This window comes from Stegostoma tigrinum, chromosome 44 (assembly GCF_030684315.1).
Source record: "Stegostoma tigrinum isolate sSteTig4 chromosome 44, sSteTig4.hap1, whole genome shotgun sequence".
Classification (NCBI taxonomy): domain Eukaryota; kingdom Metazoa; phylum Chordata; class Chondrichthyes; order Orectolobiformes; family Stegostomatidae; genus Stegostoma; species Stegostoma tigrinum.
The window spans coordinates 13,686,530-13,708,621 of record NC_081397.1 but is presented as its reverse complement, the minus strand read 5'-3'; the positions used below and the strand labels follow the sequence as shown (position 1 = coordinate 13,708,621).

Sequence of the window (22,092 nt, the reverse complement as noted above, 5' to 3'; positions counted from 1 at the left end):
ACCAAGGCTGGGTAGGAGATGCATTCCTGAACAGGCATGTGGACCACATGGAAGCTGCAACCTCACAAATAGGGCAGGAACAAAATATACACAGCTTCAAAACAAGCAGCAAGGCTGTCTGAACCTGTCAGCCTACTCCTCCTGCCTAGGGACAGGAAAACCTCTCAGGATGAGATGGACACGGCAGATGTCACAGCCTCAATGCTGTTACCCCCTGATGAAGCTGAATTTCGTCTGAGACAATCTAGGTGCAAGCGTCTGGCCACAGTCCAGCACATACTGCCAGTATCCCAGGCTGCTTCGGACCCACCAGACCTGGTGGGAGAGTGTCCCAAGGGAAGCTACAGAAAGAAGAATGAATAAGCTTATATCACAGGGCTTAGAGAGGGAGAGACATAGAGATTGAAACAAGGTCAGCCAGGTGGGCCTCAGAGAACATGAGTTCCCTGATTGGTGCTGTTAAGGGGTAATCAGGGAGCCCTGGCTGAGAGATATAAACCAGAGTGTCAAGGGGTCTGTTCTCTCTAGGAGCCGGCTCTGAACCAGCTGGGTCAGTTTCATGTACTATGCACATGGAAATAAAGGGTGAAGGGACGATGGAATGCTGACTTTTAGAGGATTATTTCACTAGCTTTCCAAGATTCATGCACAAGGACACCCAGATCCCTCTGCATTGCAGCACTGGCTAGTTTCTCTCCATTGAGGGAATGAGTTGCGTTTTGATTTTCAACGGATGTGTTATTCATTCTATTGAAATTTGAAGCCAATATCCACAGCATTGAGTGTGTTTCAGTCCAATCTGCTGAACAAGAAACGAGAGCGGATCTCTGTCCCTACATTGCCTCGCACTTATCAGACAAATGAGCAGCAAAGCCTCCAGTCTACTTTGTAGCCTGTACGTGAGCACGCATCAGTCAGCACGTTCAGTTACACTTGCATTCGGACACACAATTTCACTCCCTCAATCCCCCTCTCAGCCTCCGAGCTCCACTGAGCATGACCTTTTCAGAATGGAAACCTCTCTCCCCACAGCATCCTCTGCTCAAAGTGATGCCATCACTCGTGCTGCTTTCATTGGTCCCCAGGGTGCGGTAACTGACGGGAACATTGAGTAAAAACTGCTGATCGCAATAGCAACGCAGCTGTTCCCTCTGTCGCTGCAGTTCCCTTCTCTCTTTCAGTATCAAAGAACAAATACACTCAACTTTCTGAGAGCGTACCAGTGGGGAAATCAGCAGATTACAGGCGGTCAGCTCTGTAAGGATGGCAGGTTGGTGACCTGCTCCAGCAAGTAATCTGCAAAGCGCATAGAGATGGGCACGAAACGTCAGCCTTCCTGCTCTTCTGATGCTGCTTGGCCCGCTGTCTTCTTCCAGATCGACAACTTGTTATCTCAGGAATGACCATAGGATGTTCTGTTTCATTGTGAGGGGAAGTGAATGCAAGAGTCGAGAGGTCATGCTTCCGTTATATAGGAGATTGATGTTTCCACGTCTGCAGTACTGTACAGTATTACTCACTGTCCTTATGGAAGGGTGTTAAAGTTGGAACCAGTTCAGAGAAGGTTTGTCACACTTAGAAACGTTATTTCTGTGTTTATAAACTGTAACGTTATCTCTGTTTATCTGTGTGTCCACAGATGCTGCCAGACCTGCTGAGTTTCTTGAGCGCTTTTATTTTTGTTTCACATCTCCAACAGCCCCACAGTTTTTGTGGCAATGAATACTGTGATTCAGATCATCGCATTCCTGGTCCTGTGCCAGCACTGATTGTCTGAACAATTTTAAAAAAAACCTGTGACGGGATAAAAAAAGTGGGCAGTGGGACTATGTGGAATTGCTGAACACTGGAAATATCAGATCGACACTTTCAGGCTGTGTGTCCAAAAACTCTTTCCATACAAAGGGGCGATGCTGCAGTGTTCCTTTCTCAATCACGATTGTGAGCATGAGGAGCAGAATCAACAAAAACAGTGAGGAGACAGAGAGAGAAACAGGGGCAATATTGCAGGTTAAGAACACAGAAAGCGCTGGAGAAACTTAGCGGGTCTGGCAGCATCTGTGGAGAGAGAAAGAGGAAAACAGTTAATGTTCAACAACCCTTCAGAGCCGAAAGAGGTGGAAAATATAGGGTTTGTCATAATTTCGACAGAGGAGAGGTGTGTGGAACACATCGGTGACGGCGCATTTACCAAAAGGGGTTGTTAATAGTGGCGAAAGGAAACTACAGATATCAAACGGATGGGTATTAAAGTCGGGGGAATGGAGAGTAATTGTGTTCTGGTGGGCTGCGAAATTTACTTTGCTTTCACTTTCTCCAGTGATGCCTACTTCAGTCACAAATGTTGCTGGTTTAACGGCAGAAAGAGAGGTGACAATATATCATCATTGTGACGGCTGCAGAGGTCTATTCAGCCTCGGCGCTGGCTGCTCAGCTCTGATAAAGTTCAGCTTGTAAAGGCCTGGCAGCGCTGATGTGGGATTTCCTTCTGTGGCCTTTCGGGGTGGGGGTGTGCCATGAATCGGGGGAGGTTTTCTGTCTCTCTCCCTCTCTGTCTGGTTGCTGGCAGTTAGGCAGGCGCTGGCTGCGTTTTCTCTCCAGCCTTGTAAGCAGCAAACACTCCGGGCCAGGCACTAACGCACTGCCTCAGGCTGCGACGAATACGAGATTCCTAGTGACCGGGTAAGAGACTGATTCTGGAAAGCTGCACGGACTGGAGTCATAGAGTCATTCATCACGGAAACAGGTCCTTCGGCCCAACTCGTCCATGTCGGCCATGTTTCCTGACAGAAACCAGGCCCCTTTGCCTGTATTCCACCCATATCTGTTTCTGTCTCTCTGCAGATGCTGCTAGACCTGCTGAACTTCTCCAGCACTTTCTGTGTTTATAGCCTGTCTCTCCGCAAATGTTGCCAACCTGCTGTGCTTCAGCAATAACTCTTTTGTTTTTATTTCGTTTCTAACAGGAGCGCTGCTGTCCCAAACTCAGTGCCAGTTTTGTGCGTCAAATTGGTACTAATTGATCACATTTTCCAGTCCAGATTCTGCTTCTTCTCTGACAGCCCAGGCTTGGGTTGACCTGCATCCACATCAGGGATTGGAATTGGGATTTGTGGCTGTGTTCCATGAAGGTAGAATCGCCCCGTGGTTTATTATGGTAGAACATTGAACAGTACAGGACAGGAACAAGACCTTTGACCCGCTATATCTGCGTTGACTCATGATGCGATTCTAAACTTTCAGTGTGAGGTTATTCACTTTGGACCAACTGCAGATAGATTAGGATGCTTTCTAGATGGAATGAAGTTAAATACGGTGAAGGTCCAAAGAGACTTTTGGTGCAGACTGAGCGCATTGACTTTTACAATATCATAAACTGGTACAGAAAATAATCAAGCGAGCAAATAGAATACAACAAAGAAAAAGGCAAAGAATAGGAACTCACCAAGACTGCACCAACACATAATCTCTTTCTCAACTGAAATCGTTTTGCATCTAGGCTGTCCCTATCTCTCTATTCCCTGCCCGGTCATGTATCTGCCAAGATCTCTATTAAATGATGCTCTTGTATTTGTCTCTACCACTGGCAGTGCCATTCCATCTGTGCCTCTCATAATTCTGTAAACTTTTATCAGGTTGCCCCTCATCCTCCAACTTTCAAGTGAAAACAAATTGAGTTTGTTCAATCTCTCCTCACAGTTAATACCCTCTGAATGAGGTACCATCTGGGAAGCCACTTCTGTAACTGTTCCAAAGCCCCCACATCATCTTTGCAGTGTGGCTACCAGAACTGCCCCCATTATTCCAAATGGGGCTGACTAATGTTCAGTACAGCTTGTCTTTAAATAAAGAGGACTGGAGTACTAGGGTGCAAAGTAATGCTGCAGTTCTTAAAAAAAAACCCTGGTTAGACTCCACTTGGAGCAGGTCTGGGCACCACACCTTAAGAAGGATAGATTGGCCTTGGGGAGAGGACAACGTAGGCTCACAACAATGTTACCTGGACTTCAGAGGTTGTTATGAACTTAGAAGATTAAGGTTGATCTGATCAAATATATTGACAAGGAAAGATAGACTGGATAAAGATAAACTATTTCCACTGGTCAGGGATTCGAGAAATGGGAAGGACACAGTCTGATTGTCAGCCCAAACTGTTCAAGGGAGAGGTTTGGAAGCGCTTGTACCCACAAAGGGTGGGAGAGGTTTGGAACTGACTCTCAAAGATGGCAGTGGATGCTGGATCAGTTGTTAGTTTTTAATCTGCGATGGATAATATTTGTTCAGCAATGATATGAAGGGGATAGGGGACAAAGGCAGGTATATGGAGCTAGACCACACATCAGCCATTGAATGGTGGAACAGGCTGGAAGGGCTGAATGGCTACGCCTGTTCCTGTGAGAGGAACTGATTAATTGGAACTTCTGGCAGGGTATGAAGAGAACAGCCTCCTTTTGCTGATTCTGAACTTCTTGTCTTCTGTTACAGGTAAATGTAAGACAGAGAAGGCATCGATGTAATGGGGACCAGGTCATACTGTATTGGACTGATGTGCTGCAGAACCATGTCAGAAATGTTGCAGAGCCCCATGTTTCTGATCCTCTGTAAGTGTGTGTCACAGATGAACGTTGTCCCTGAGAAATCTGCACTGTTGCCCAGTCATATGAGGTTAAATTCTGCAGCCAATAACCCCACATTTACCTTGCAGTTTCTAGAAAGTGAGGGAAAATCACTATGGCCAACATAAAAACCAAACGTTGCAAAAATCTGTACTGAAAAGAGTTGGGAGGCTGTGTGATAGCATTTCGAGACAGAGAGAGAGAGAGAGACAGAGAGAGAGAAAACAAACTTTTCAGGTTACTTTGGTTCCACTTTACACAAGATCATTTGATCTTATCAGAAAAGAATGCAAATGATGTACACACATACACTGAGATCTGAAAATGTTAAGTTGTGGACAGATCAGTCAAATTTCAGAATCCTGCAGAGGGAAGTGCAATCTCCAACAATTCGAGGCCAAATACCTCACTGAGCAGTGAGTGGAAATACCATCAATTCTCATCAGCATCAGGAGATTTAGCAGGATGTTGCCTTGGGGGCTGGACAGTTTCAGTAATGAAGAGAGATTGGAAAGACTGGGGTTGTTTTCACTTGAGCAAAGGAGATTGACAGAGGGGTATCAAATGATGAGGGGCATAGAAAGGGAAAACAGGAAGAAATGTTTCCCCTTGAGGGAGGGATCAATGATCGGGCTGTGAGATATAGATTGAAGGTAGGGGCAGGGGGTTAAGAGGAAATGTCAGGTCAATCATTTTTACCCAGAGATTGGCAGGGAAACTGGAACTCACTGCCTGTAAGGGTGGGAGAGACACAAAACCCTCATCACATTGAAGAAGGATTTAGATGTGGACTTGCAATGCCAATTGGTGGGAAAATGGGATGAGAGAATACTGAGATCATTGCTTTTGACTGGTATGAGCATGTTGGGCCAATGGGCCTTTTCCTGTGCTACAGACCTCTTTGGCTCTGAACTGGGATTGAACCTGGCCCTCGTTCTCTTGTGAATTGACTTTAAATGCAACAGGAGGTGCTTAAGCATCTCAAAACTATTCAGTAGGGAGAGAGGGGGAGGCAGACCGAAGATGGAGAGTAAAGAAGATAGGTGGAGAGAGTATAGGTGGGGAGGTAGGGAGGGGATAGGTCAGTCCAGGGAAGACGGACATGTCAAGGAGGTGGGATGAGGTTAGTAGGTAGATGGGGGTGCGGCTTGGGGTGGGAGGAAGGGATGGGTGAGAGGAAGAACAGGTTAGGGAGGCAGAGACAGGCTGGGCTGGTTTTGGGATGCAGTGGGTGGAAGGGAAGAGCTGGGCTGGTTGTATGATGCAGTGGGGGGAGGGGACGAACTGGGTTGGTTTAGGGATGCGGTGGGGGAAGGGGAGATTTTGAAACTGGTGAAGTCCACATTGATACCATTAGGCTGCAGGGTGCCCAGGCGGAATATGAGTCGCTGTTCCTGCAAACTTCGGGTGGCACCATTGTGGCACTGCAGGAGGCCCATGATGGACATGTCATCTAAAGAATGGGAGGGGGAGTGGAAATGGTTTGCGACTGGGAGGTGCAGTTGTTTGTTGCGAACTGAGCGGAGGTGTTCTGCAAAGCGGTCCCCAAGCCTCCGCTTGGTTTCCCCAATGTAGAGGAAGCCACACCGGGTACAGTGGATGCAGTATACCACATTGGCAGATGTGCAGGTGAACCTCTGCTTAATGTGGAATGTCATCTTGGGGCCTGGGATAGGGGTGATGGAGGAGGTGGGGGGCAAGTGTAGCATTTCCTGTGGTTGCAGGGGAAGGTGCCGGGTGTGGTGGGGTTGGAGGGCTGTGTGGAGTGAACAAGGGAGTCACGGAGAGAGTGGTCTCTCCGGAAAGCAGACAGGGATGGGGATGGAAAAATGTCTTGGGTGGTGGGGTCGGATTGTAGATGGCGGAAGTGTCGGAGGATGATGCGTTGTATCCGGAGGTTGGTGGGGTGGTTGTGAGAACGAGGGGGATCCTCTTTGGGCGGTTGTGGCAGGGCCGGGGTGTGAGGGATGTGTTGCGGGAAATACGGGAGACGCGGTCAAGGGCGTTCTCGATCTCTTTGGGCGGTTGTGGCGGGGGCGGGGTGTGAGGGGTATGTTGCAGGAAATACAATGTAGCTTCCTCCTTGACCTGTCCGTCTTCCCTGGACTGACCTAACCCCTCCATACCTCCCCACCTATACTCTCTCCACCTATCTTCTTTTCTCTCCATCTTCGGTCCGCCTCCCCCTCTCTCCCTATTTATTCCAGTTCCCTCTCCCCGTCCCCCTCTCTGATGAAGGGTCTAGGCCCGAAACGTCAGCTTTTGTGCTCCTGAGATGCTGCTGGGCCTACTGTGTTCATACAGACTCACATTTTATTATCGCGGATTCTCCAGCATCTGCAGTTCCCATTATCTCTCAAAACTATTCAGTGATGTTCTGAGAGGAACCCTGTTGTAACTATAGTCACTTGTCTTTGAACTGGCTAACTTTGGAGGTTTCCGCAAATCTGTCCAAGACAAGAAACACAACGTTGTGTGACCATAATTCCTTTTGCAATTATCTTCCTAAAGATATTTAATTTTCTAAAAAACAAGACAAGATTTACAGAGTCCTTTACTTGTTTAAGAAGACTGGTACAGGAAATGGGAACCTTAGCAAAGGTAAAACAGGAGGGGAACATGAGGAGACAAAGCAAAGGCCGAAAGGTACAAAGCAAAAGTTGACAGTGGAACAAGACAAGAGCGAGAAACCAATGGGGTCAGCATGCAATTCATATCGATTCATATTTCTGCCCCATTTTAATGGGACTGAACAGTCAACAGTTCCCATGGAGTCAAAGACAGGGCACGTGCTGTTTCTCTGCTGCTTCTCTATTTTCATTGTTTTGACATTGTCTTTGTTTTGCAGTTTCCAGGACACTGCCACAATAATGACATTTGTATTTCAATTCCCTTCTATTTTCCAGTGAATCTTGTCATCTGTGGGAACACACAAGGTGAGGGGGAACTGCAAATTTCTTGGATAATCATTTGGAAACCAGAAGTCTTGCTGAACACATCTTTTCAGCAAACCTTTCCAAACATGTGTCAAATGGGACTTGATCCAAGGCTTTCCGGTTCAGTTCTCTCAAAGATCAGACACTGAAATCATTTTCAACTCTTCTCCAATGCGGAAACATCACCAGTTAAAATGAAGGCCAATGTCCATTTTCATTGACTCAGTCACTGGGCATTCAGTAACACTGTACCAGAATGTTACACGACCACCATACTTCTAATGAGCATGAGATTTAAACCAGGCTGTTATTTTTTTAAACAGAATTGTGATCAGTTTGGAAGGTGGAACACAAGAAGAGTATTATTTAAATGGAGAGAAACTGCAGAAAGCTGCGACATAAAGGAACTTGGGGGTGACATGTGCATGGAACACAGAAAGTTAGCATCTTTGTTGGGGGGGGGGGAAGGGGCTGCAGGTAATCAGGAAGAGCAAAGGGAATATTCGCCTTTATTTGAAGGCATTTGAAATACATGAGGAGGGAAGTCTTATGCCAACTGTACAAGGAGCTGGGGAGACCACTTCTGAGCTCTGTGAAGAATTTTGCTCCCCTTATTTAGGGAAAGGTTCTCATTTCATTGGTGGCAGTCTAGAGAGGGATCACTAGAATGATTCCCAGGATGGACGGATTGTCTTATAAGCAAAGGTTGGGACTCTACACACTGGCGTTTAGGAGAATGAGAAATGATCTCATTGAAACATATCAGGGCTTGACAGGGCCAGTGCTGAGATGATGCTTCTCATCATGGGAGAACCCAAGACCAGAATAGTTTCAGAATAAAGGGGCACAGTTGAAGACTGAGATGGAGAGGTATTTCTTCTCTCAGAGGGACATGGGTCTTTGGAAGTCCTAGCCACAGAGGGCTATGTTGAGGTGCACAGTCCTTGTGTATATTTAAGGCTGATTAACTATTGATCAATCGGGCAATCATGGAATACAGGGAAAAGGCAGGAAAGTGGATGTGGAGAATATAGATCAGCCACAATCCTATTGGATGGCAGAACAGGATTGAGGGGCTGAATGGCCTACCTCTATAATCATGGTCTTATGGCCTTAAGTACGAGTATGACGGCAGTGTCAGTGATGGCTGAATCATTAGACAAGATTGGTCAGGCAGTAATTGAAGGTTTTAATGGAATTGTTACAGTTCATTTAGTTAAAAAGATTTTGGAAGCTAAAGTTAAACTCCCACGTTACAAATTCAGCAGCAAAATTCAAGGTCATGGCCCTGGCAGATAATGGCACTGACCGTACACACAATATAAATCAGAACAAGAATGTGGAAAATGCATGGTTCTGTCTGGTTTTGACAGGACAAAATGATTAAATGGTGCCTCATACACATCAGAACTAGCTGTGATAATCGTTATGATAAATATTAATGGGCATTAACTTCAGTTCTTGGCTTCAGTTCCATAATAAGAAAGTTGGGCATTGCTGGCTGGGCCCAGTATTTATTGCTCCATCCCTAGATGTCTCCTTTGGGAAGGTGACAATGAGTTGCCTTCTTGAGTGGCTCCAGTCAATGTGCTGGAGGTAGACCTACAATGCCCTCAGGGATCGAATTCCAGGATTCTGATCCAGTGACACCGAACGAACGGCTGATATATTTCCAAGTCAGAATGGTGAGTGGCTCAGAGGGAACTTGCAGGTGGTGATGTTCCCATATATCTGCCGCTCTTATCCTCCTAGATGGAAGTGCTGTTGGGTTTGGAAGGTGCTGTCTGAGAATTTTTGGTGAGTTTATGCAGTGCATCTTGTAGATAGTACACACTGCTGCTGCTGAGCATCAGTGGTGGAAGAAAGTGGATGTTTATGAATGTGCTGCCCATCAAGCAGGGGCTGCATTGCCCCTGGATGTTGTTGAGCTTTTTGAGTGTTGTTGGGGCCACACTCATCCAGCCTGGTGGGGAGTATTCCATAACACTCCTGACTTCTGCCTTTTGATGGTGGCAGGCTTTGGGGAACTCAGGAGGTAAGTTGGTTGCTGCAGGATCCCAGGCTCTGACCATCTCTTGTCACTGCTGTATGGACATGGTGAATCCAGTTGAGTTTCTAGTCAATAGTAACCACCAGCATGTTGGTAGTGAGCAGATTCAATGACAGTAACACTGCTGAAGATAAAAGTGTGATTGTTAGATTCCCAATGGTAACCCTCAGGATACTGATTGTGGAGGGGTTTCACTGAGGGTAACATGAATGAACATCAATGAATGAAGGATCGATTCCCTCTTATTGGGCGTGGCCATTACTTGGTTAATTAAGTAACACTTTGCGTTGGATGGGGGAGATCTCGAAAATACAGAAAAATAATATTGCAAGTTTTCTCCTTTGAGGTGCAAAGGTTTGGGTGAGACTTGATCGAAATGTTGAGTATCAAATCATCAAGTGTTGAGTAGAAATGTTTTCACATTGTAATCAAGCTGACTCTACTCAGGCTAAACTTAATCTGTGCAGTTAACTCTTCTGTTCAGTAGATCTACTGATTGGTCCATTGAAAAATAAAGAAGCTGGCTAAATGGTTGGGATCACACAGATGATATCAAGCAATCCAGGGTTAGGCGCCCAAAACATTCATCAAATTCAGAACTTATTGTCTTGTCAGTGCCATTCGGTCAGTAGCCAAATCGAACTGGAGCTCTGTATGCTGGGCTGAACTGTCCATTCCATGTATGGCAGTGTGAGGTCAAAAAAGTACAGTGATTGGACCCTCAACCTTCCTGCTTCTCTCTCTTTCTTCAGAAACTGGAAGGCTCATGCTTTCTGTACATCCCACAAATGGGTTCGTAAAAGAAGGAGAGACTTTAAAATTTCAATGTGGGCCAAAAAAAACAAAAGGCGTTTCTTGGTACAAAAATGGGCAGTATTTCAGTTCTACACAGACTAACGTTTATCAAACACTCGCGACCAGTGAAACTGGTGGGTCTTATCACTGTGAGGTATATTTCCCACCACAAAAGAGTGAACCTGTTGAAGTTGTCATCACTGGTAAGTGACCTTTAACTTTCATTTACATAGAAAACTTCACATGGAAGTGAAGTGCACAGTGTTCAAAGAACTGTACACTACAGAACATGCCCTTCAGCCCACTAAGACTGTGCTAACACACGATGCCTTTCTGAACTGAAACCATTTTGCCTCTGGACTGTCCATGTCCCTATATTCCCTGCCTGGTCACCTATCTGTCAAGATGAACCTTAAACATTGCTGTTGTATCCACCTTCACCACCATCTCTGTCAGTGTATTCCAGGCACATATCACCCCCTGTAAAAAAAAATGTACCTCTCACATCTCCTTTAAAATTACCCTCCTTTTTTCCTTTAACCTAAGTCTTTGAGTAATTGATATTCCAACCCTAGGAAAAAGACTCTAATTATCCTTTCTATCCAAGCCTCTCATCATTTTATAAACTTTTATCAGGTCATCCCTTTCTTTTCTACATAAGCATAATCAAACTAAGTTTATCCAATGTCTCCTTTCATAGTTACTACACTCCGAACCAGGAAACATCTTGGTGAACCATTTCAATACCATCACCAAAGCTTCCACACCCTTCAGGTCATGTGGCGAACAGAACTGCATACAGTATTTTCTTGAAGTCCAAACCAATGTTCAGCCAAATCCATGTGCTTCAACATGATTCACTGCTGTAACTACAGTTTCATTCCATCAGTGACTTGTGGAAGGTTAGGCACCTGAAGTGGGAGTAAATAATTTCTTGCGAGGACAGCTTGAGTAGGTTGTGCCTGTACTCATTGGAGATCAGAAGAATGAGAGGCCACCTTATTGAAGAATTTTAGAGGGACTTGGCAGGGGAGATGCGGAGAGATGTTGTTTTCCCTTGTGTGGGAGAGACTAGACACAGAAAATCATCATCTCAGAGTAAGGTGAGGAAGTTGCCCAGTGAAATCAGAGACGAGCAGGAATTTCTTCTCTCTGAGGGGAGCAAATCTGTGGGATTCTTTCTTGCAGAAGGCTGTCGAAGCTGGGCTGTTGAGTATATTTGAGGCTAAATTACTGAGATTTTTAATCAGGGAGGGGGAATCAAGGTTTATGGGGGGAGAAGATAGGAAAGTGGAGTTGACAATGATCTGATTGGCAGTGATCTCATTAAATGGAGGAGCACACCCAACAGGCTGAATGGCTTAATTCTAATCTAATGGTTTTGAGGCCTAATCTCATTGGAGTGGGCCCAATGACCAAATGGCATACTCCTGTTTCTGTTTCTTATGGCCTTATGACCCCTCCTCAGGTCAGGGAACCAAAACTGTTTATGACACTCCAACTAAGTTGAAAAACAGACACTGACAGGAGATGCCCTGAGTGGGTTGTAGAAAATACTGGGGACAGATTTGGGGGAAAAAAAAAGAGTAATCATGAATGTTTCAGGAACAGTTTCCAATGTAACAAAAGCCTATCATAAGCTATAATAATGCACCTTTGCTTTCGATTTAGATAAAAATGTGGCTTTCCATGTTGTCCCAATTTCACCTTTGGAAGGAGAGACACTGAAACTGAGTTGTCGTTTCAAATTCAATATTCCATTGAAGAAGGACTTTGTCTTTTATCGAAATGGCAAAGAAATCCATTCAATGAAGCTCACAAACCGTGAATCTTCACATAGCATTAAAGTAAACAGCACTGATGGCAGTGGATGGTACAAATGCACAATCGGTATGTTTGAATCCAGAAGTGTTAAAGTTCAAGTTCAAGTTCGAGGTACGTAAATGATGTTACAATCTGTGGTAGACAATGTGTGTATTTCTCTCAATTTAAACACAGGCGGCGTTCTGAATCATACAGCACGGAAGAGGCCCTTTGGCACATCGTGCCTGTGCTGCCAAAATGACATCGCTCCCAGTTTTCTGCACTGCCTTGAATTTCATGACATTTCAAGTATCATCCAAGTACTTTGTAAAGGTTGTGTGGTTTCCTGCCTCAACTGCCCTCCCTGGCAGTGCATCCGGACCCCCACCACACTCTGGGTGAAACAATCCTCAAATCGTGATCTAAACCTCCTGCCTTTCACTTTAAAATGATACCACTTTCATTGCTGACTCTTCATCTATAGATAACAGCTGCTTCCCATTCCCGCTGTCCATGCCTTTCTTAATCCTACACACCTCTACCAGGCTCCCCACTCCCCGACCTCAGCCTTCTGTGCTCCAAGGAAAACAACCCAAACTCATTCGCTCCCCACCCATCCCTGCCCACCTGCCTCTGGCAGAAGCCATTCCGCCGTATCTCTGCTTTCAATCTGCCCCACCCCCTTGGCCTGAAACAGTGACCTCTCGTTCTAGTTTGTTCCACATGAGGTAACATCCTTTTGAACGACTACGTTGTTAGTGTTCCTTTCACGCCTTATGAGTAAAGTCACTTCGGTCCCTCTCCCTCATTAGGGAGAGAGGGGTCTGGGTGGTGGTTTAATCCGAGGGTCACCACGCCTCAGGTGAGGGGAGAGTTGGAGATGTAAAATCCTCCATGATCACCTCAGCTGGTGTGGGAATTGAACCCAAACCGTAGGCATCATCTTTTACACAGACCAGCTGTCCACCCAACTGAGCTAGCCACCAACCAGCCTGTCATCCTTCTAAACGCTGTGCAACTTGTTCAGTCTTCCCTCAGAAGGCAAGCTTGAGACCCTGATGTAATCTGGGGAAATTGCAATATGATGGCGTGACCCATGGAATCATACGACACAGAAACAGACTCTGCAGCCCAACTCGGCCATGCCAACCAAGTTTCCTAAACTGAACTAGTCCCATTTGCCTGTGTTTGGCCCATATCCCTCTAAGCATTTCCTGTGTATATACCTTTCAAACGTCTTTTAAATGTTGTAATTGTATACACCTCTACCATATTTGGCAGCTCATTCCTTACACGCACCACTCTCTGTGTGAAAATGTTGTCCCTCGGGTCCCTTTTAAACCTTTCCCCTCTCATTTTAAAACCATGCCCTCTAAGTTTCAGAACCTCCGCCCTACCCCACTCCCACCCATGGGGAAAGGTCGTGGCTATTCAACTTATCTGTGGATCCCATGATTTGATAAGGCCACCCCTCAAACTCGAACACCCTCAGGAAAAGAGTGCTGGCCTCTCCTTTGGGTCTCAGCAATATTCTTGTAAATCTTGATTTTTGCCACATTTCTAGTTTACTAACATCCTCCCCACAGTAATGTCACTGGGATTCCACGTAATACTCACAGTACTAAAGTGGCTTACCCACCTCCTGTAAATCCACAACATGATGTCCCAGCTCAATGGTCTGAGCAATGAAGGCAAGCCTGCCAAACGCCTTCTTTCCCACTCTGTCTACCTGTGACAAAGTTTCAAGGAACTGTGTGCCCTCACCACTCGGTCTCTTGGTTTGACAATACTACCCTGGGCCCTACCATGAACTGTGTAAGTCCTGCCCTTGTTTGTTTTACCAAAATGCAACACCTCACATTTATCCAAATTGCACTCCATCTACCTGTTGGTCCCATTGATCAAGATACCCTTGTCCGCTTAACTAACCTTCATCATGTCTACAGCCTTTCCATCTTCTCTTCACAAGAAGCCCACTCCTCCTGGGTCTGAGCCTGTCAATGGATTGGACTGTCATCACTTTTGTGGAAGACAAGGGAACAGTTAGGAAGGCAAAGGATGAGAATGACACAAAGAGCTTGCAGAGGATACAGATGGGTTATAAGGAAATGTGCAGAAGTCCCACAGATGGAATATAATATGGGCAAGTGTGAAGTTTTGCAATTTTGCAGAAGTAATAGTGGAGTCGAACATTATTTAAATTGAGAAAGACTGCAAAAATGCAACAGGGCTGAGGGACCAGGGAGTACACATCTGTGAATCACATAAAGTTAGCATTCACGTACAATGGTGGGGTTGGGCAGGCAAGGGGCCTTCATTTCAAATGGAATGGAATATAAAACTCAGGAGGTTTTGCTAACACTCTACAAGACACTATTCAGACCATGGGGATACTGTGAATAGTTTTGAGGCCCCATATCTGAAGAAAGATAGACTGGGCATTGGAAGCAGTCCAGAGAGGTTCACTTGGCTGACTGCATATATGGTGGGATTGTCTGATGAGGGAGAGTTTGAGTAGGTTGGGCCTGTCCTCGTAGCTTAGAAGAATGAGGGCCAAATTTATTGATGATTTTTGGATGGACCTGACAGGGGAGATGCAGAGAGAGTTTGTTGGCCCTTGTGTGGGAGAGTTTGGGACCAGAGGGGCATTGTCTCAGAATAAGGTGATATCACCCATTGATGACAGAGGTGTGGAGGAATTTCTCCTCTCAGAGGGGAGTGAATCTGTGAAATTCCTCACCATAAAGGCTTGTCGTGGCTGGGTTGTTGAGAATATTCAAGGCTGAGAGAGTGAGAGAGATGTTTAATCAGGAAGATTATGGGGAATAAAGAGCAGAAAATTGGTATTAATATTGATCAGGTCAATTACTATCTCATTGAAAAGGGCTCCAGACTCAATGGGTAGAACGGCCTACTTCTGCTCCTACATCTTACAGCCTGAAATTGTCTGAACCTCACACAATTAATTTATATCCATTCTTAAATAAGGTGACTGATTCAATACACAGTTACTGCTGATGGAATCCTGATGGTGCTGTGTGTAATTGAGGTATAAAGCATACAGCCCCTATTCTTTTCATAATCCTGGGAGTGATTGATAACATTCCCTTAGATCGCCACTTCTAGTGGCAGATTCTCTGATGAGAGTGATAAAGGCAAGCTCACAGAGAAGGAGAGAGAACAAAGCACAACGCCCAACAGAGACATGAGGAGGACAAACACTTATGCTGTACCCATCCCAGGATTCCTGAAGACTGAAAGGGTTTTGAGTGAAAGGGAGAGACAGAACAGCCGAGAGTGTTGGAGGCTGAGGGGTGAAATTAAATAGGTTTCGGGGGCAGAGATAAGGTCTTTTTCCCAGGGTAGGGGAGTCCAAAACTAAAGGGCACAGATTTGTGGAGAGGGGAATGATTTTAAAAGGACCTGAAGGACAGTGTTTCCACCCAGAGGGTGGTGCATATGGAAGGAAGGAAGTGTTGGAGGCTTGTTCAATTACAACATTTAAGAAATTTGAACAGGTACACGGATGGGAAAGGTGCAGAGGGATATGTGCCAAACACGGGCAAATGGGACTAGAGCGGTTTGGGAAACCTGGTCGGCATGGACGAGTTGGGCTGAATGGTCTGTTTCCGTGCTTTATGACTCTATGATTCTGTGAATCTAGTGGCATTGAAACAGAGTTTGAAATTTGGAAAGCAAGAGAAAGATAGTTTTGCTCTCGTCCCCATCCTTTGTCACTAAATGCTCACACTCTTTGCCCCTCATCACTGCTGTACCTTTCGCTCTGTGACTATAACAGTTGATAGATGAGCCCCGACTGTGTGTTACATTCCAGAACGCTTTGCCAAGCCCGTACTGAGGGTGGAGCCGGCGGCTGAAGTATTTGAGGGGCTCCGGGTCACATTGACGTGCATTGCTCAGGCAGCGCGGCGCTCCATCCGGCTTCACTACACATTTTACAGAGATGGCAGCGCCCTGGAGACAGCGCCGGATGCTGGCGGTGTGTACACGATCAACGCAGCGGCTGCAAACGTTTCTGGGAATTACGCCTGTGAAGCGATCGAGACAAATTATGGTCTGAGGAAGAGGAGCGATAATATTCACCTTTCCGTGAAACGTGTCATTATTGCAGAGTCTCCAGCACAAATTAAAGGCCTTTCGGCCCATTGAGTCAGAAACAGCCACCTCACTATTCTCTAATCCCCATTTCCCCAGCACTTGGCCCCAGAGCTTTGGCATCGTGAGGGAGCATTTAAACACTCCTTCAATGTGATGAGGGTTTCTGTCTCTCCCACCCTCACAGGCAGTGAGTTCCAGATCCTGTGAGTGAAAATGATTTTCCTCACAACCCCTCTGAACCTCCTGCCCCAGAGTGTTGGTTATGGCCAGAACACCAGGCGTTGAGAGTGTGAAGGGAGGTGATTGGTCAAGTGTCGACCATTTCCAGGGTGGGATGTGGGCTTGGTGTTTATGAGGGTTTATTTCCTAAATCACAATTTGAGAAGAAGCTTGTCAAAAGACTGTATTTCTGAGAAGAGACGGACTTACTCGGCCCGTTCAGAAGGCGGTTTGTAGAAATGGCCCTCACTTTTGGTTTGGAGTCACACAGAGTTACATGCTGGGTAAGGATGGCCGGTTTCCTTCTCCCAACAACACCCGTTTGTCTCTGTTCGGCACGATTTCATTAGCCATTCAGTTTCGCCATGACTGAGCTTGTTTCTCACTTCCCTATTCTAAAAATGAACTGAACTTAAATTATATACAACAAACAGGGTGCTATGTTTGGTGAATGATGACAGGCAGGCCTACTCCATAGGGAGTTATTTATTCACGCGTGGGACATGGGCAACGCAGTCCCTCTCCCTCGTTGCCCCCCTTTGAGAAGGTGGTGGTGAGCTGCCTTGTTGAATCGCTGCAATCCATGTGCTGTCGGTTGACCCACATTGCTGTCAGGGAGGGAATTCCAGGATTATGGCCCGACAACACTGAAGAAATGTCCGATATATTTCCAAGTCAGGATGGTGAGTGGCTCAGAGGGGAATTTGTCCTGGTGTTCCCATGTAACTGCTGGCCTTGTCCTTCAGGATTGAAGTGGCTGTGGGTTTACAAGGTGTTGCCTCACAATCTTTGGTGGATTTCCTCAATGTGTCTTGTAGATGGTACACACTGTCACAACTGTGTCAGTGATGTAGGGATTGGATGTTTGGGGATGTGGCAATCAAGTGGGAGTAGATTTTTCTGTGGATGGTGTTGAGCTTCTAAAGTGTTGTTGGGGCTGCACCCCTCCAGGCAAGTAGGGAGTATTCCATCACACTCCAGACTTGTGTAATGTCGATGTTGGGCGGGAATTGGTGTGTCAGAGGTGAATTGTTTGCTGCAGGATTCCAAACCTCTGGCCTGCTACTGCAGTCACAGTATTTGGGTAGTCTGATTTAGTTAGTGGTCAATGATGAACACTAGGATGATGATAGTGGGGAATTCAGTGATGGTCAGACCATTGAATGTCAAGGGCAATGGTTAGATTCTGGAGTACTGTGTGCATTTCTGGTCATCTTACTGCAGGAAGGGTGTGATAGCACTAGAGTGGGTACAGACGAGGGGGTACAGAACCAGGTTGTTTTCTGGGTTGGAACAAGTGAGCTGTAAGGACACATTAGATAGGCTGGGATTGTTTCCTTTAGAGCAGGGAATGCTGAGGGGGAACTGATAGAGGTGTGTCAGGCTGTGTGGCAAAGGGACTGCTGTGGGGGGGTGAGGAAGCAGCTGCTCCCCTGGGTGGAAGTGTAAATAACAAGGGCAGCATCATTTGAAAGTGAAAGGCAGGAGGCTGAGAGGGGGTTTGAGGATTGTCTCACCCACAGGGCTGTGGGGGCTGGGAGGGTAGTTGAGGTGGGAAACCTCCCAGCCTTTAAAGAGAACTTGAATGAAACTCGACGTGCCATAACATTCCAGGCTGTAGGGGGCCGAGTGCAGGAAAGTGGGATTGATGTAGGGAGCTCAATGGGCTCAATTCTTCCGTGTTTTCCATCCCCCCGTGGGTGGCAGGGAGTTACGTACCTGCAGGGGTTGGTCACTCTGATGCTGACCGTGTGCCTCACATAGGGCTGATGCGGTAACACTTCCCGCTGAGTTTGTTAACGTGAGCCGGATGTTGTTGTTGGATTTCAGCTCGGAGTTATTCCACGGAGATCGCGGCCTCGCTCGTCCCAGTTCTGCTGTTCGCCGGCCTGATCGCGTCGGCGTGGTTCATCCACCGGAGGGGCCACACAGGTCTGTAACTTCCCACGGGGATCGGGTTTGTTCCCCGGGGCATGGCACTGCCGACCCCGCCCCAATATAACCTTTGCAGCTGGACAGGGTTGGGGTGGGGGACCCGGGGAAGGAGTTGTTGGGTCAGGAACTGGGGTAGACCGTGTTCCTGACAGTAGGAGGGAGAGCACTCACAAAGTTAGCCTCCTGGATCGGGTAAATGTGATCACTATCCGCACTCTGTGCTACAGCATCTCAGAAGAGGAGAGACATAACATCATGTGAATCAGGAACAGGAGGAGGCCATTCAGCCCCCTCAAGTCTTTGCTCTACTCATCCTAACGCTAATTTAAACTCAAACCTACCCCTAAACTAAATCTTAGTCCTAAACCGAGCTCTAATAACTCATTCTAATCTTGGTCCTCAGCCAAATGCAAACTAAAACTAATGCACTAACCCAAACCTTAAGCCTAGCCCGAGACTGAACACTGACCCTCGCCGTAACCCTTGCCTTAACCCAATGCTAACCTTAAACCGAACCTTAATGCTGAACCAACCTTAACCCTAACTCTCACCCAACCCATAACCCAAAACCTAACCATGACCCTAATCCTAATCTGAATCCTAACACTAACCTTAAACTGAATGCTAACCCTCACCATAAAACAATCCTTAACCTCATGCTAACCCTAACTCTGGCCTTGGCCCTCACTCAGACACTAACTAAACCCTCACCTAATCCCTGTCACAACTGGTTAATGCGCATTCAGATGGGTTTGATGATTCTCATCTATTGATGTGTTTGCTCTCTGCTTATGACTGAGAAAGGGCTTTGCAGCTCCTGTCTGGAACAGCACAAAGCTACTGTCCAATAAGCTAAGAATGTTATCTCTCTACCTGCAGGCAATTCCTCACCTGTGTCACAGCCCAAGAGGTAAGGGGATGAAACTGCACATTTTATATTTGCCATTGTTTATCCTGATTCCCCTTCATCAGGGAGCGACAACGAGCAGAAGAACTGAGAGAGGGAGCTTGGGTATTGCCTTATCCTTTTAATATGAGCCTGACAAATCAGCAAACAATACTCCTGGAAAGTCCCAGGTGGCTTTTATTCATTCACAGGGGTGTGCGTGTCACTGACAGGGCCAGCATTTTATTGCCCATCCTTAATTCCCCCAGAGGGCAGTTTTGTTAACCAGCTTCCAGAGTCAGAAATGGGCCAGACCAGGTAAGAATAGCAGATTGCCTTCCCCAAAGGACATAAGTGAAAAGCGATGGGGAAATGGGAAGCTCGTTGAGGGTGAGAAAGTGCCAAGTTTGGATGGAAACCAGTGACGTGGGACCAAGGAATAAGAGGGTCTCACTGGGCTTTGTAATTTCCGTGGTAGCTTTGCTGTTTTGTTGAAGCTGAGCGTGGTGTTGAAAGCATTGTGTTTGAAATGACAACTTCCTTCCCTTCCCCTTTCTACTGGAAATAGATCCCAAGCTTCTGGTGAAGCGGCAGCAGCCAGCAACCTGGAGTATGCAGTAATCGGAGCAGCACACAATGCTGGTGAGTGCCATTGAATCGGTGTGGTTATAGAGCCCCACACAGTGACGGTGCACCATAACCTGGTAGGAATTCTGGTCAAACGTCCGAGCTGTCAGCTGGGCTAGAATGAGGTGGTTTTCCTTGGAGCTGTGGAGGCTGAAGGGGAGGACAGCAGCCAGGAAACAGGACAAGGCCATTCAGCCCACCTATCCTGTTCTTCCATTCGTTATGATCATGGCTGACTATCTAACTCAGTCCCTGCTTCTGAGAGAAACAAGGAGGCCATTCAGCCTTCCCATTGGCCCACCCATTGGGTAGTGTCACAGCTGACCATCCAACTCAATCCCCGGTTCACAGTTTTCTCCCACGGACACTTCAATCCTTTTCACCCACAAAGATGCCAACTCCTCCTGCTTTGAGGTGTATAAAATGATAAGGAGCAGACATACGGGAGACAGGAAGAAACCCTTCCCCCTTCTTGATGGAATCAGTGACCAAGGGGTTGGACAAAGATTGAAGGTAAGGGGCAGGAGATTTAGAGGGGGATGTGAAGGAAAATGTTTTCATCCAGCTGATGATGGGGAATTTGGAACTCACTGCCTATAAGGGTGAGAGAGGCAGAATATCTCATCACATTGAAGAAAGATTGAGATGTGCACTTGTGATGCCAAGGCTATGGAGGCAGGTGCTGGGGAAATTTGATTAGAGAATCGGGAGGTGTTTGCTTTTGGCCAGCACAGAACTGATGGGCTGATGGGTCTACTGCTGAGCTATAAACCCCTATCTTTAACCAGTGTCTTTTCCAGATGGCTGTTGCTGTTAATACCTTGTGACTGGACTTCCTTCAGGGTGTTTTGCCTGACACACCATGCTTATTTTATCGGAAGTAATGTCGGAAACTGAGGGCGCAGTACTCTGGTATTGAGAAATCCAACTGATGTTGGTTACAATGAGTGATTGTGTACAAAGGCTTGGCTCCTCAGAGACACAAGTGCTCCATGCAAGTGATAATGAAGGGAAGCAAGCTTCCTGTCCAGCAGTCTTTATAGTGGTCGTAGCAAACTTAATGATCACCAAGAATATTATCTGTATGCATATTTATTTATCTATGCATCTTCTTATCTAGATAATGCTGTAGGACCATAAGATATAGGAGCAGAATTAGGCCATTCTGTCCATCAAGTCAGCTGTGCCAATCGACCAAGGCTGATATGTTTGTCAATCTCATTCCCCTTCCTTCTCCCATTACCATTGATCCCCCTTATTTAACAAGAACTATCTCTCTCAATCTTAAAACATCTGTCTGTCTATCCATCTATCAGTCAATCAAATTTGTCCATCCACATCTTAAATTTATTATCTATCCATGAATCTGTGCATTGATGTTGCATGTGTCATTTAGCCCATTATAATGCTGCTCTCTGATTGATGTGTGTTTTTCATGTGCACTTTATTCCTTCGTAGAAAACACCGCTGCGGATATAGTTTATTCAGTGGTTACGACCAAAAAGAGAACAGAGTCTGGGAAATATTTTGTTTGTTTAATGCTATGTTTGAGAGAGAGACAGAGGATCATTGCAGCTCCAACAATGTCATGATCCCAGTTTCTGTGGAAATGTCTCTGTGTGTGGCCAGTTCCACATAGAGAAATACACAGTGCTTGCAGTGACAGGAGTGTGAGGGAATAGAGGGTCTACCAAAAGAAATCTCCAGCATTTGTGAAGGAATGGACAGTGAACCAGCCAATCAGAAACAAGCCCTGATCTGATCTGCTATGACCCTTTGTTCCCCTGCAGATAGGGTCAAGGATTTGGAGATGATTTATATGTTGTCAGTGACTCAGAACAGACACACAGAGCAATGCGAAAGGGTTAACAGGGACTGCCAATGCTGGAGTCTGAGATAACAAGGTGTGGAGCTGGAAGAACACAGCAGGCCAGGGCAGCATCAGAGGAGCAGGAAAGCCAATGTTTCAGAAAATGAAGAAGGGCCCAGACCCTAAATGTCAGCTTTCCTGCTCCTCTGACCCTGTGGGGCCAGTTGTGTCCATCCAGCTCCACACCTGGTTATTCCAATCAGAAGGGGAATAGTCTAGTGATATTATCACTTCAC

General features: G+C 46.3%; 1 protein-coding gene across 1 annotated transcript; it reads left to right on the top strand.

The window, feature by feature from the left end:
• Nucleotides 1-1,343: 1,343 nt before the first annotated feature.
• Nucleotides 1,344-20,842, top strand: LOC132207149 (low affinity immunoglobulin gamma Fc region receptor III-like). Its single transcript, XM_059642324.1, has 9 exons — nucleotides 1,344-1,564; nucleotides 4,486-4,601; nucleotides 7,523-7,552; nucleotides 10,355-10,600; nucleotides 12,069-12,332; nucleotides 18,369-18,470; nucleotides 19,353-19,383; nucleotides 19,928-20,001; nucleotides 20,829-20,842. The coding sequence occupies exons 2-9, from the start codon at nucleotides 4,517-4,519 to the stop codon at nucleotides 20,840-20,842; spliced, it is 846 nt and encodes a 281-aa protein (XP_059498307.1). The 5' UTR covers nucleotides 1,344-1,564; nucleotides 4,486-4,516.
• The last annotated feature ends 1,250 nt before the right edge of the window (nucleotides 20,843-22,092 follow it).

Bases quoted from the DNA above. Each gene is read 5' to 3' on its own strand.
- LOC132207149 (XM_059642324.1), top strand. From the start codon at position 4,517: ATGGGGACCAGGTCATACTGTATTGGACTGATGTGCTGCAGAACCATG. The intron at 12,333-18,368 runs GTACGTAAATGA...GTTGGATTTCAG, and splicing joins AGTTCAAGTTCAAGTTCGAG to CTCGGAGTTATTCCACGGAG. The intron at 19,384-19,927 runs GTAAGGGGATGA...TACTGGAAATAG, and splicing joins CCTGTGTCACAGCCCAAGAG to ATCCCAAGCTTCTGGTGAAG.